This window comes from Pagrus major, chromosome 21, assembly GCF_040436345.1.
Source record: "Pagrus major chromosome 21, Pma_NU_1.0".
NCBI lineage: Eukaryota > Metazoa > Chordata > Actinopteri > Spariformes > Sparidae > Pagrus > Pagrus major.
Genome location: NC_133235.1, coordinates 30,087,429 through 30,103,104, shown reverse-complemented (window position 1 = coordinate 30,103,104; position 15,676 = coordinate 30,087,429). Strand labels below are relative to the sequence as shown.

Here is a 15,676-nt window from a genome sequence, read left to right as displayed (position 1 = left end):
ACCTGGAAGCTATTGAAAAAATGGGCCACTTTTTTCTTTAAAATATTCACCAAAAATACAAATTTCACCGGAATCCGATGGGGACTGCTGTGTCTCATTCAGCGAGTAGAGGACCACATTCGTGATGAATTTCGAGTCAATCGGTCAAAAGACGACCGTAACCCTAACCCTAGCTCCATAACCCTAACCCTAACCCTAACCCTAATGCCAGCCTTAAGGCAGTCTCATGAAACATTGTCTCTTTTCACTAAAATATTCACCAAAAATACAAATTTCACCGGAATCCGATGGGGACTGCTGTGTCTCGTTCAGCCAGTATAGGAGCACATTTGGGAGCGATTTCGAGTCAATCGGTCCAAAGACCTGGAAGCTATTGAAAAAATGGGCCACTTTTTTCTTTAAAATATTCACCAAAAATACAAATTTCACCGGAATCCAATGGGGACTGCTGTGTCTTATTCAGCGAGTAGAGGACCACATTCGTGATGAATTTCGAGTCAATCGGTCAAAAGACGACCGTAACCCTAACCCTAGCTCCATAACCCTAACCCTAACCCTAACCCTAATGCCAGCCTTAAGGCAGTCTCATGAAACATTGTCTCTTTTCACTAAAATATTCACCAAAAATACAAATTTCACCGGAATCCGATGGGGACTGCTGTGTCTCGTTCAGCCAGTATAGGAGCACATTTGGGAGCGATTTCGAGTCAATCGGTCCAAAGACCTGGAAGCTATTGAAAAAATGGGCCACTTTTTTCACAAAAAAATTCACCAAAAATACAAATTTCACCGGAATCCGATGGGGACTGCTGTGTCTCGTTCAGCCAGTATAGGAGCACATTTGGGAGCGATTTCGAGTCAATCGGTCCAAAGACCTGGAAGCTATTGAAAAAATGGGCCACTTTTTTCTTTAAAATATTCACCAAAAATACAAATTTCACCGGAATCCGATGGGGACTGCTGTGTCTCATTCAGCGAGTAGAGGACCACATTCGTGACGAATTTCGAGTCAATCGGTCAAAAGACGACCGTAACCCTAACCCTAGCTCCATAACCCTAACCCTAACCCTAACCCTAATGCCAGCCTTAAGGCAGTCTCATGAAACATTGTCTCTTTTCACTAAAATATTCACCAAAAATACAAATTTCACCGGAATCCGATGGGGACTGCTGTGTCTCGTTCAGCCAGTATAGGAGCACATTTGGGAGCGATTTCGAGTCAATCGGTCCAAAGACCTGGAAGCTATTGAAAAAATGGGCCACTTTTTTCTTTAAAATATTCACCAAAAATACAAATTTCACCGGAATCCGATGGGGACTGCTGTGTCTCATTCAGCGAGTAGAGGACCACATTCGTGACGAATTTCGAGTCAATCGGTCAAAAGACGACCGTAACACTAACCCTAGCTCCATAACCCTAACCCTAACCCTAACCCTAATGCCAGCCTTAAGGCAGTCTCATGAAACATTGTCTCTTTTCACAAAAAAATTCACCAAAAATACAAATTTCACCGGAATCCGATGGGGACTGCTGTGTCTCGTTCAGCCAGTATAGGAGCACATTTGGGAGCGATTTCGAGTCAATCGGTCCAAAGACCTGGAAGCTATTGAAAAAATGGGCCACTTTTTTCTTTAAAATATTCACCAAAAATACAAATTTCACCGGAATCCGATGGGGACTGCTGTGTCTCATTCAGCGAGTAGAGGACCACATTCGTGACGAATTTCGAGTCAATCGGTCAAAAGACGACCGTAACCCTAACCCTAGCTCCATAACCCTAACCCTAACCCTAACCCTAACCCTAATGCCAGCCTTAAGGCAGTCTCATGAAACATTGTCTCTTTTCACTAAAATATTCACCAAAAATACAAATTTCACCGGAATCCGATGGGGACTGCTGTGTCTCGTTCAGCCAGTATAGGAGCACATTCGTGACGAATTTCGAGTCAATCGGTCAAAAGACGACCGTAACCCTAACCCTAGCTCCATAACCCTAACCCTAACCCTAACCCTAATGCCAGCCTTAAGGCAGTCTCATGAAACATTGTCTCTTTTCACTAAAATATTCACCAAAAATACAAATTTCACCGGAATCCGATGGGGACTGCTGTGTCTCGTTCAGCCAGTATAGGAGCACATTTGGGAGCGATTTCGAGTCAATCGGTCCAAAGACCTGGAAGCTATTGAAAAAATGGGCCACTTTTTTCTTTAAAATATTCACCAAAAATACAAATTTCACCGGAATCCGATGGGGACTGCTGTGTCTCATTCAGCGAGTAGAGGACCACATTCGTGACGAATTTCGAGTCAATCGGTCAAAAGACGACTGTAACCCTAACCCTAGCTCCATAACCCTAACCCTAACCCTAACCCTAATGCCAGCCTTAAGGCAGTCTCATGAAACATTGTCTCTTTTCACTAAAATATTCACCAAAAATACAAATTTCACTGGAATCCGATGGGGACTGCTGTGTCTCGTTCAGCCAGTATAGGAGCACATTTGGGAGCGATTTCGAGTCAATCGGTCCAAAGACCTGGAAGCTATTGAAAAAATGGGCCACTTTTTTCTTTAAAATATTCACCAAAAATACAAATTTCACCGGAATCCGATGGGGACTGCTGTGTCTCATTCAGCGAGTAGAGGACCACATTCGTGATGAATTTCGAGTCAATCGGTCAAAAGACGACCGTAACCCTAACCCTAGCTCCATAACCCTAACCCTAACCCTAACCCTAATGCCAGCCTTAAGGCAGTCTCATGAAACATTGTCTCTTTTCACTAAAATATTCACCAAAAATACAAATTTCACCGGAATCCGATGGGGACTGCTGTGTCTCGTTCAGCCAGTATAGGAGCACATTTGGGAGCGATTTCGAGTCAATCGGTCCAAAGACCTGGAAGCTATTGAAAAAATGGGCCACTTTTTTCTTTAAAATATTCACCAAAAATACAAATTTCACCGGAATCCAATGGGGACTGCTGTGTCTCATTCAGCGAGTAGAGGACCACATTCGTGACGAATTTCGAGTCAATCGGTCAAAAGACGACTGTAACCCTAACCCTAGCTCCATAACCCTAACCCTAACCCTAACCCTAATGCCAGCCTTAAGGCAGTCTCATGAAACATTGTCTCTTTTCACTAAAATATTCACCAAAAATACAAATTTCACTGGAATCCGATGGGGACTGCTGTGTCTCGTTCAGCCAGTATAGGAGCACATTTGGGAGTGATTTCGAGTCAATCGGTCCAAAGACCTGGAAGCTATTGAAAAAATGGGCCACTTTTTTCACTAAAAAATTCACCAAAAATACAAATTTCACCGGAATCCGATGGGGACTGCTGTGTCTTATTCAGCGAGTAGAGGACCACATTCGTGATGAATTTCGAGTCAATCGGTCAAAAGACGACCGTAACCCTAACCCTAGCTCCATAACCCTAACCCTAACCCTAACCCTAATGCCAGCCTTAAGGCAGTCTCATGAAACATTGTCTCTTTTCACTAAAATATTCACCAAAAATACAAATTTCACCGGAATCCGATGGGGACTGCTGTGTCTCGTTCAGCCAGTATAGGAGCACATTTGGGAGCGATTTCGAGTCAATCGGTCCAAAGACCTGGAAGCTATTGAAAAAATGGGCCACTTTTTTCACAAAAAAATTCACCAAAAATACAAATTTCACCGGAATCCGATGGGGACTGCTGTGTCTCATTCAGCGAGTAGAGGACCACATTCGTGACGAATTTCGAGTCAATCGGTCAAAAGACGACCGTAACCCTAACCCTAGCTCCATAACCCTAACCCTAACCCTAACCCTAATGCCAGCCTTAAGGCAGTCTCATGAAACATTGTCTCTTTTCACTAAAATATTCACCAAAAATACAAATTTCACCGGAATCCGATGGGGACTGCTGTGTCTCGTTCAGCCAGTATAGGAGCACATTTGGGAGCGATTTCGAGTCAATCGGTCCAAAGACCTGGAAGCTATTGAAAAAATGGGCCACTTTTTTCTTTAAAATATTCACCAAAAATACAAATTTCACCGGAATCCGATGGGGACTGCTGTGTCTCATTCAGCGAGTAGAGGACCACATTCGTGACGAATTTCGAGTCAATCGGTCAAAAGACGACCGTAACACTAACCCTAGCTCCATAACCCTAACCCTAACCCTAACCCTAACCCTAATGCCAGCCTTAAGGCAGTCTCATGAAACATTGTCTCTTTTCACAAAAAAATTCACCAAAAATACAAATTTCACCGGAATCCGATGGGGACTGCTGTGTCTCGTTCAGCCAGTATAGGAGCACATTTGGGAGCGATTTCGAGTCAATCGGTCCAAAGACCTGGAAGCTATTGAAAAAATGGGCCACTTTTTTCTTTAAAATATTCACCAAAAATACAAATTTCACCGGAATCCGATGGGGACTGCTGTGTCTCATTCAGCGAGTAGAGGACCACATTCGTGACGAATTTCGAGTCAATCGGTCAAAAGACGACCGTAACCCTAACCCTAGCTCCATAACCCTAACCCTAACCCTAACCCTAACCCTAATGCCAGCCTTAAGGCAGTCTCATGAAACATTGTCTCTTTTCACTAAAATATTCACCAAAAATACAAATTTCACCGGAATCCGGTGGGGACTGCTGTGTCTCGTTCAGCCAGTATAGGAGCACATTTGGGAGCAGTTTCGAGTCAATCGGTCCAAAGACCTGGAAGCTATTGAAAAAATGGGCCGCTTTTTTCTTTAAAATATTCACCAAAAATACAAATTTCACCGGAATCCGATGGGGACTGCTGTGTCTCATTCAGCGAGTAGAGGACCACATTCGTGACGAATTTCGAGTCAATCGGTCAAAAGACGACCGTAACCCTAACCCTAGCTCCATAACCCTAACCCTAACCCTAACCCTAACCCTAATGCCAGCCTTAAGGCAGTCTCATGAAACATTGTCTCTTTTCACTAAAATATTCACCAAAAATACAAATTTCACCGGAATCCGATGGGGACTGCTGTGTCTCGTTCAGCCAGTATAGGAGCACATTTGGGAGCGATTTCGAGTCAATCGGTCCAAAGACCTGGAAGCTATTGAAAAAATGGGCCACTTTTTTCTTTAAAATATTCACCAAAAATACAAATTTCACCGGAATCCGATGGGGACTGCTGTGTCTCATTCAGCGAGTAGAGGACCACATTCGTGACGAATTTCGAGTCAATCGGTCAAAAGACGACTGTAACCCTAACCCTAGCTCCATAACCCTAACCCTAACCCTAACCCTAATGCCAGCCTTAAGGCAGTCTCATGAAACATTGTCTCTTTTCACTAAAATATTCACCAAAAATACAAATTTCACCGGAATCCGGTGGGGACTGCTGTGTCTCGTTCAGCCAGTATAGGAGCACATTTGGGAGCGATTTCCAGTCAATCGGTCCAAAGACCTGGAAGCTAATGAAAAAATGGGCCACTTTTTTCACTAAAAAATTCACCAAAAATACAAATTTCACCGGAATCCGATGGGGACTGCTGTGTCTCATTCAGCGAGTAGAGGACCACATTCGTGACGAATTTCGAGTCAATCGGTCAAAAGACGACCGTAACCCTAACCCTAGCTCCATAACCCTAACCCTAACCCTAATGCCAGCCTTAAGGCAGTCTCATGAAACATTGTCTCTTTTCACTAAAATATTCACCAAAAATACAAATTTCACCGGAATCCGATGGGAACTGCTGTGTCTCGTTCGGCCAGTATAGGAGCACATTTGGGAGCGATTTCGAGTCAATCGGTCCAAAGACCTGGAAGCTATTGAAAAAATGGGCCACTTTTTTCTTTAAAATATTCACCAAAAATACAAATTTCACCGGAATCCGATGGGGACTGCTGTGTCTCATTCAGCGAGTAGAGGACCACATTCGTGACGAATTTCGAGTCAATCGGTCAAAAGACGACCGTAACCCTAACCCTAGCTCCATAACCCTAACCCTAACCCTAACCCTAATGCCAGCCTTAAGGCAGTCTCATGAAACATTGTCTCTTTTCACTAAAATATTCACCAAAAATACAAATTTCACCGGAATCCGATGGGGACTGCTGTGTCTCGTTCAGCCAGTATAGGAGCACATTTGGGAGCGATTTCGAGTCAATCGGTCCAAAGACCTGGAAGCTATTGAAAAAATGGGCCACTTTTTTCTTTAAAATATTCACCAAAAATACAAATTTCACCGGAATCCGGTGGGGACTGCTGTGTCTCGTTCAGCCAGTATAGGAGCACATTTGGGAGCGATTTCCAGTCAATCGGTCCAAAGACCTGGAAGCTAATGAAAAAATGGGCCACTTTTTTCACTAAAAAATTCACCAAAAATACAAATTTCACCGGAATCCGATGGGGACTGCTGTGTCTCATTCAGCGAGTAGAGGACCACATTCGTGACGAATTTCGAGTCAATCGGTCAAAAGACGACCGTAACCCTAACCCTAGCTCCATAACCCTAACCCTAACCCTAATGCCAGCCTTAAGGCAGTCTCATGAAACATTGTCTCTTTTCACTAAAATATTCACCAAAAATACAAATTTCACCGGAATCCGATGGGAACTGCTGTGTCTCGTTCGGCCAGTATAGGAGCACATTTGGGAGCGATTTCGAGTCAATCGGTCCAAAGACCTGGAAGCTATTGAAAAAATGGGCCACTTTTTTCTTTAAAATATTCACCAAAAATACAAATTTCACCGGAATCCGATGGGGACTGCTGTGTCTCATTCAGCGAGTAGAGGACCACATTCGTGACGAATTTCGAGTCAATCGGTCAAAAGACGACCGTAACCCTAACCCTAGCTCCATAACCCTAACCCTAACCCTAACCCTAAGTTAAGACTATAGCAACACCATGTAACAGTGTTTTTATGTGTCTCACTTTATTTCTGTTTCTATGTTTTTATATGTTCATGAATAAATATGATATTTAGATCAAATATTCAGTTTGAATGAATAATGGTTTGATTTGTGTTCACCACCTGTTCAGAATATTAGAAAATATTTCCATCACACAGGAAATGACACCTGTATATAATATTATAATATTATTTTGTGAGGTTACTCTGCAGAATAATTTATAAATGTAATGTATTCATATTATTTTTTGTGTTTCTATTATGTCTATATTATGTATATATGTTCAATTTGATCTCGGCTTGAATATCCAGTCCTTCTACATTTTCATGGTTCCTTCAGTTAACTACAAACTACAGACAGCAGACCCTGTTCACCCCTCCCATCAGCATGTACTAGACATGTCAGTATAGCCGTTGAACTGTACTGTCTGTTCACAACATGATATCAAATGATCTTGTTGTTATGGTTTGGGGTTTTAGTTTAGTTATTTCCTATTTTACATTAAACTTTCTCTCTCCTCATGTGTCGTGTGTTATGTGCCAATAACCTTCTTTTTGCATATATGACATGTGAGTATTGTGTTGTGTGTTGTAGTACACCTGTCATCAGCTGCTTTTATTCCTTGTGTTCATTCATACTGGCCTTGAAGTGATTCCTGTAAGAGACAGGGGTCAAACTGTGCAGTCATGAAAACTACAATACATTTTAAAGTTCAGCTGAGACAAAAATAGTTCTGATATAAAGTTAATGTTTCAGTTTTTTAGGTTGAAATTTCCTCTCGGGTAAAGAAAGGAGATAGTTTCTCATCAACACAACATGTTTCATGTCTTTGCGGCCTCATATCAGCTTCTCTGACTGAACTTAAGCATTATTTTTTACACAGAATGAGATGATGAACTTTGTCCCCCACTTCTTAAAAAAACTGATCTAGTCATGGTCAGTATGTACAAGAGGACTGATTAAAGTTCCTGATCTATTTTGTTATCGCCAGTTTATATAAAACATCAATTCTTAGTTGTTACATGGATTTAAAGATGATTTTAAAAGCCTTTTCATTTTAGATATGATTAACATCATATTTTATTTTCTCCTCAGTTCATTTCAGCTGCATCTTTCACATGTTACAGTTACTTCTGGCCAGTGGAGGGAGCTACTGTACAATATCTGTGCTCATGCAGGAGATCAGCTTTGTGCGTCCATGAATATAGTTAATGTGTCACAGTTACATAAAATTAGATCAAATTAAATAAATTAAACAAGCTTGTGTGTAAAAATCTGTTTTCTTTTAAGGCTTCCACCTGGAATCTGACGCTTCAGTTACATTAAACTGCACAAGACGTCCTTTAATTAACAACTAAAGTTATCTTTCTAAATCGTGTGGGAAGAACACAACTGTGTCCATGTCACAGTGGAAAACTACTGAGACCAAGAGTGTGACAGATCTCAGTTGAACCATGAGTCTTAGAGGTGCAGCTGTTTGTGTGTACCATATAAGGACTGGTTTAACACCACTCATTTACTTCAAAAGACAAGTTGCAGAGGACACCACGGTAAGAAAGTGTGTTCAACAGTTGAAAGTGGGACTGATCTACACAGTCTGTCTTTTAAGAGGAGGTGGTGACTGAATACAGTTCTGGTTATCTGGTATACTAGTTGTTCCCCAGCAGGATGTTACACACTGGGGACCGATATAGTCTCAATTTAAAGAAAAGAAACAACCTGTAGTTAACGACCTGCCCTTAAAGCAGGCGCAGAGGCTCATTGGTTCATTTTCTATAATGACACGAGGCTGGTCCAGTCACATTTATACTCTAAGGTTACCACTTTGTTGAGAGGATAAAGCCAAACTTTCTCTTGGTCACAAAAGGAGAAAAACACCATCAGAGTGAATTGTGGGGAAAGCAATCAGCAGGGAGACAAAAAAAATGGCATTTTTGGCCCTGACTCGATTGGGGGTTAAGGTACTTCTTCATTTTAGGAATAAAATTCAGGTTATCTGAATTTTTTTGTCTTGGGTTCGGGGTCAAACCCCAGTTCAACAGATTTAGGAATGAACTTGCATCACTTGAATAAAACTCTCACATTTCCTTATTTTAATTTGTTTTTGCTTATTTTATTAATAGGTTCATGCTGTGTACAGACCAGTTGTGCCTTAAATGTTTGTATTTGAATCTTGTTCAATAAAGAAAAAAAAAGAATAGTGGAGCCATGATTAATGTTATTAATAACACCTGCTGTGCTTTCTGTCAATGTTTGGGCTTAACCAATAGGAAAAGAGCTTGTGTGACTCTCAGCCAATCGGATTCAGCTGCTTTCCCCGAGTATAAAAAGCCCCACCCAGCAAGACTCCTGAGTAGCTTCTTACCAGTAGGAGCCAAATTAGTCTCTTCAGCCTCATTTCGTCTTTTGTCTGTCATTTAGACACAGCGTCAGGAAACATGGTGAGAATGGAATAACAGGAACAATCCACATCAATTTAGTAGTTTAATTTTAGTAATTTAAACACCTTTTAATCAGTGTTAGCTTATTGTGCTTTTAGTTTTATGTTTGCAGTCTGATATGAAGAGGGCAGTAAACTGTGACCTGTGTTTTAATGTTATGTCACATGTTTGTATATCAAAGTGTAGCTGAGATTGATTGTTATGAAAGGTTAGAGGCAGGACCTGTAATTAATCTCAGCTGTACTTGCTGCCAATCAATGAATCAAACACTTGATCTTTAATATTTCCATGTTTTATTGATCTCAGAAAAAAAAGCTTCTTGTGCATGAAAACTATCAGCTGTTTGTTTTTGACTGTTTGTTCCTCCACAGATCCTGTGTAATGGATATTCTCCTTTTTAATCATATCTAAACATCTGATTAGAAATTATTATCAACATGTAAATGTCTGATAAATTTTCATGGTGAATATTACAAATTGCCTTATGTTTTTTTTTTTCTACAGCGTGAGTGTATCTCGGTGCACGTCGGTCAGGCTGGTGTCCAGATGGGCAACGCCTGCTGGGAGCTTTACTGCCTGGAACATGGGATCCAGCCGGACGGACAGATGCCCAGTGACCAGACCGTTGGAGGAGATGATTCCTTCAACACCTTCTTCAGTGAGACTGGAGCTGGAAAGCGTGTCCCCAGAGCTGTTTTTGTGGACCTGGAGCCTTCTGTCATTGGTAAAACCTCATCTACAGTATATTTAATAAGATTTTACCAAAGTCTAACCCTCATTTTTAAATTGATCTATGTTCAGATGAAGTGCGCTCTGGGACTTACCGCCAGCTGTTCACCCAGAGCAGCTGATCACTGGCAAGGAGGATGCTGCCAACAACTACGCCCGTGGACACTACACCATCGGCAAAGAGATCATTGACACGGTGCTGGACAGGATCCGCAAACTGGTGGGGAAATACAAAACAGAATTCTCAACTTGGCTCCAGAATATGAAATGACACAACTCTATCTCCACATGTGGTCGCTGTTTCTCCCGGTCCTCAGGCTGACCAATGCACCGGCCTTCAGGGCTTCCTGGTTTTCCACAGCTTTGGAGGCGGCACCGGCTCTGGTTTCACCTCCCTGCTGATGGAGCGTCTGTCTGTCGACTACGGCAAGAAGTCCAAGCTGGAGTTCTCCATCTACCCTGCTCCCCAGGTGTCCACCGCTGTGGTGGAGCCCTACAACGCCATCCTGACCACCCACACCACCCTGGAGCACTCTGACTGTGCCTTCATGGTGGATAACGAGGCCATCTACGATATCTGCCGCAGGAACCTCGACATTGAGCGTCCCTCGTACACCAACCTGAACAGGTTGATCAGTCAGATTGTGTCCTCCATCACTGCCTCCCTTCGTTTCGATGGCGCCCTCAATGTTGATCTGACAGAGTTCCAGACCAACCTGGTGCCCTACCCTCGTATCCACTTCCCTCTGGCCACCTACGCCCCTGTCATCTCTGCTGAGAAGGCTTACCATGAGCAGCTCTCAGTGCCTGAGATCACAAACGCCTGCTTCGAGCCAGCCAATCAGATGGTGAAATGTGACCCTCGCCACGGAAAGTACATGGCTTGCTGCCTCCTGTATCGTGGTGATGTGGTGCCCAAAGATGTGAACGCTGCCATTGCCACCATCAAAACCAAGCGCTCCATCCAGTTTGTGGACTGGTGCCCCACCGGTTTCAAGGTTGGCATCAACTACCAGCCACCCACTGTAGTTCCTGGTGGAGACCTGGCCAAGGTCGAGAGGGCCGTGTGCATGCTGAGCAACACCACTGCTATTGCAGAGGCCTGGGCTCGGCTCGACCACAAGTTCGATCTGATGTACGCCAAGCGTGCCTTTGTGCACTGGTATGTGGGTGAGGGTATGGAGGAGGGAGAGTTCTCCGAGGCCAGAGAGGACATGGCAGCTCTGGAGAAGGATTATGAGGAGGTTGGAGCTGACAGTCTGGGAGAGGAGGAGGAGGAGGAGGGAGAAGAGTATTAAACAGACATGCATTCTCTTGATCTAATGCATCTGTAATGTAAAATAAAATGTTTGAGTACACTACTGTTTACGGTCTTTGACATACCAGTACATTCATTACATTTAAGCATTTTAATAGCGGTGCAGATTGCTCCATTTCTGTAGTTTCGCTTATGTTAATAGTATGCTGCTAACGTCAAACTGGTTTGCTTTTGGCATTAGAGAGCTTGCTTCTCCATTCACTTTAGTCACTTGGGGGCAGTATTGTTTCATGCTGAAAATGGAAACTGTTGTAAGTAGCCTGCAATTTAACTACTAAATGACTTTTACACTATCGGATGTTTTCGATATATCATGTGCAGATCTCGCATTAAAGGTGTAACAAACATGGATAAGTAAAACATGAACTTTGTACTTTTCACTGGCAGTTGTATTCCTTTTTATTGGTTTAATTTCATAGGTAGATATTCGTGCTGTGACTTCAAGGTTTTCTACCTTGTGTGACACCTATTGAGCCTTTTTTTTTTTTTTTCATTGGGTTCAGGAAATTTGCGAGTTACAGCTTGTAGTGTTTTAGTTTGCATACTAGATGTTGTGTTTCATCACTGGACAAAATATTAATCTTAGTTCTGTAACTTAATACACCAAGTATTTCACAATTTCAAGTTTGTCATTTCTGACATCAGCTAGTGGCAGATTGTTGACACATGGACTCATAATTCATTTCATCATTAAGCACTTCGATGTGATGGTGAGATTGAGTCCTGCTTGATTGGGAATGCCTAGAAGAAAAAAGCCAACTGTCATAAAGTCTATACTAATCAAAGAGTTGATTTCAAGTTTGAAATTGTGAAATGTGTCTTGAGCTTCCGAGGTAAGATTTGTTTTTTGTCCAGAGGACAAGATGGTACTGTCTAGTCTACAACAGAACAAGCTGTTACTTTCAAATGTACTGAATACAATGAGAATGGGTTCAGTTTTAAGTTCAGATATTTCACCTAAAGGGGAAGTACTAACCCCACAGTGCAGAAATACTGTGTTAGCATTAAAATATCCAATCCCCTCATTGTGCAGTATGTAAGTATGTAAAATATAACATTAAGCTTTGGCTCTGCTGCCTGGTAATTAATCCAGTCTTCACAATATTACATAATTATTTTTGGGTATACAATGTCAACATAAGCCTGGAGGCTTGTTGTGCTAATTTGAATTTTACATAAATTAATGTTTTTTTCATAGATTTTAAAAGAATTCAAGCCTTTACATTTTGCTTATTGTTATTTTGTCCTCAGTTCAATTCCCTCCAGCTGTACCATTTACACTCCTGGCCAGTGGAGGGAGCTATTGTCCAATATCTATGCTCATGCAGGAATTCAGCTTGGATGGATCATGAATGAACTGCACAACTACAACAACTCCTCATTTATTATCAGCGTTATGATCACCTCAGCAACATATTCATGACAATTTGTGTCTCCACTCAGCATTTATTGATCATGTTTGTTTAACATTTATTGAAAGTTTAGTTTCTATGACATTATGAACTAGATGACATTAAGTCACATATACATACTGATATATGTGACTTAATGTGTGTATATATATATAAACTGTATATAAACACACACATATATATACATACATATATACATATATATATATATATATACATATATATATATATATATATATATATATATATATATATATATATATATATATATATATATGATCCAAACTCTTGATGCATATGTGAGTGAAAAATCAGAAACTGTCCTTTAGATCCTTTATTGAATAATGAATGTTTTTCTTACACATTAAACATCTGAATGACTTCAGAAAAGAATTGTTCATATTTATTTCACAAAGAATTTACCACAGTTACATTTTGTCTTGACAATCGGAAACACTTTTATACATTTAGTGGTAAACTGCACATTCATAAACACCCATGAACTACCTGTTATTATAGATCACATCCAACAAGCAAATCAAAAACAAGAGGAGTGTAGAGATTTTAGTTTGATAAATCTGCTGCACAAAGTCAGAATTTCTTCCGCAAACCAGCTCAGTTTTTATTTAATTATCATGGATGCCACCTTATTCACCAGTGCTTCTACAACTATTTTAACTAAGGCTTTTATCAGGTTAAGACTGCGACCACTGTTTTCAGCTTCCTGTCTAACCTGATCTTCCCACTCTTTTGTCAGTTTTTTTATTTTCTCTTCCAGTTCTCTTTCACGAGCTTCTCTCAATTGTTTCTGCTTCTTTCTGTCAGCCTTCATCTTCCTCAGTTTTTCCTCATACTTTTTCTCTATTTGCTTCCTCAGTTCCTCCTGCTCTTTGAGCCTTTGTTCTTCCTTCTCTTTCAGGATTTGTTGTTTCTCATCTTCAATCGCCTTCTCTGCCTCCTGGAACATTTCAGTTGTGTAGTGTCTTCCTCCGTTCTTCTTTGTTATATTTCTGATCTTGTTGAACAGCTCACTGACCTGAGAACGATCCTCCAGCTCATTATTGAAGACGTGGTACTGACCGTTACATTTGGACACAAGTTCCTGCAGGTCTTTATTTTCCTTCAAGAACTCCTCGATGGGTTTTCTTTGAGCAGGTCACCATGGGTGAAGAGAACCATGCTGTATTTGTTTGCTTCCTCTCCAAAGATTTCCTGAATCTCCTCTACTGTCTTCTTCTCTTCCTCTGTGAATCTGCCCAGTCTGATGATGATCAGGAAGATGTGAGGTCCAGGAGAAGCATACTTGATGCACTGTCCAATACATTTAATTGTTTTCATTTGATCCTTCCTGGTGTCAAACAGACCCGGAGTGTCGATAACAGCAACCAGTTGTCCATCCGCCTCACTAAAGGCTTTAGCACAGTGTTCAGTCAAAGACTGAGGAGAGAAATGTGATTTAAACATCTGTTTTCCCAGAATGGTGTTTCCTGCGGCGCTCTTCCCAACACCTGTCTTTCCCACCAGCACAATCCTGAGCTCCTCATTATTGTATCCGGTCAGTTCTAAAGAGTAGATCGGATATTATTAATATGCAGTTGTGTTATTCACAAAAAATCACTTTATCTCTGTATTGTATTTTGGACATTCATGGTGCAGAGGAGAACTGTATGAGTTTGTGTGAAATGGACAAAAGTCTCGGAGTTACCAGATTATGGCCTCTCTGGGAAAGCTAAGGAAGCTAAAGCAGTTAGCTCTAACCTGACTTTAATCCAGGTTTTGCCAAAGTTTAGGCACATTTCCATCGACTGGTTTGGAGCAAATAAACTAGGCTACTCAAAGCATGGTTTCATCAGAATTGGTTATGTTACACATCGATGGAATGAACAGAGCAAAGGAAGAAGAGGTCGCAAACTGGAAAAAAACACAGTTGTTTACCAGCAGCCAATAAATCTCAAGGAAGAAGAAGAAAATAGAAACAGTCTTCGTGTCCACAAGTACCTGTTCCTACTACCAGACATGATTTTACGCATATCTAGAAAACCTATGAAGACACTGACAACAGAATCAGCCTCTTCGTCTTTTCATGGAGCAGAAACACAAAACAATCAGTAATACAAGTTCGATGTTCACTACTTGAACCATCTGAAGTCATCCACATTAAGTTCATTAACTAATTTATGAGAAAAAAAAACAAAATGATGGTGGTGTGGTAAATGGTAAATGTGTCAGTTTACTTGGCATCACATGTAATCCTAGTTTTTTGCCCGACATCAAAGCTCTTTTCTGACTGTAGGGTCGGGTAGATTCACCCTCAAACAATCATCACTGGTACACAAACTCATTGGTAAACAAAATAAGAGAAGTTTGCACATAGATTATTTCCTGGAATTAACAGAGGAGTAGATTTGTAGAGGAGGAGCTGCCGTGACGTACACCATCCTGGCTTTTGATCAAACTAGATTTCAGTCACACTCCTCCCATTTGTCCCCTGAAATATGCCAATCAGAAGTGATCACTGTGGTTCAGCAGTGATCGCAGATTGAGAACGGAGGAGGGTAGAAGAAAGAATTATCAGTAGAGAGCTGATGAACTTACCGTGTTTGGCTTCTTTGGCATTGCTGGCCATGTTTGTGTTGTTGAGGGCAGAGCAGGTGTGCAGCTGAAGGGAAGTGTCTTAGTGTCACACCTTTCAACTAAAAAGCTTTATTCACCAAACCACACCCACATCACAGTGTTGACAACGAAGTGAAACAGGTGTGAATAGTTTATCTACAGCAGGTTCCCGTCAAGTCAGAACAAAGCAAAATTTCAGATAGTTAAAGGGCTCATTATTTGGCAGAATGAGTGTTGGTAGGCAGCCTTTCAATGTTGTCAAGTACTTTACG

At 41.3% G+C, this 15,676-nt stretch overlaps 1 protein-coding gene and 1 pseudogene across 1 annotated transcript; one reads left to right on the top strand and one right to left on the bottom strand.

Moving 5' to 3' along the window:
* Positions 1 to 9,247: 9,247 nt before the first annotated feature.
* LOC141017414 (tubulin alpha-1B chain-like) lies at positions 9,248 to 11,759 on the top strand (annotated as a pseudogene).
* A 522-nt stretch (positions 11,760 to 12,281) lies between these two features.
* LOC141017086 (GTPase IMAP family member 9-like) lies at positions 12,282 to 15,417 on the bottom strand. Its single transcript, XM_073491703.1, is given in 4 exon segments — positions 12,282 to 12,290; positions 13,525 to 13,937; positions 13,940 to 14,353; positions 15,387 to 15,417. Coding segments are annotated over 4 exon segments (867 nt in total).
* Between the last annotated feature and the right edge of the window lie 259 nt (positions 15,418 to 15,676).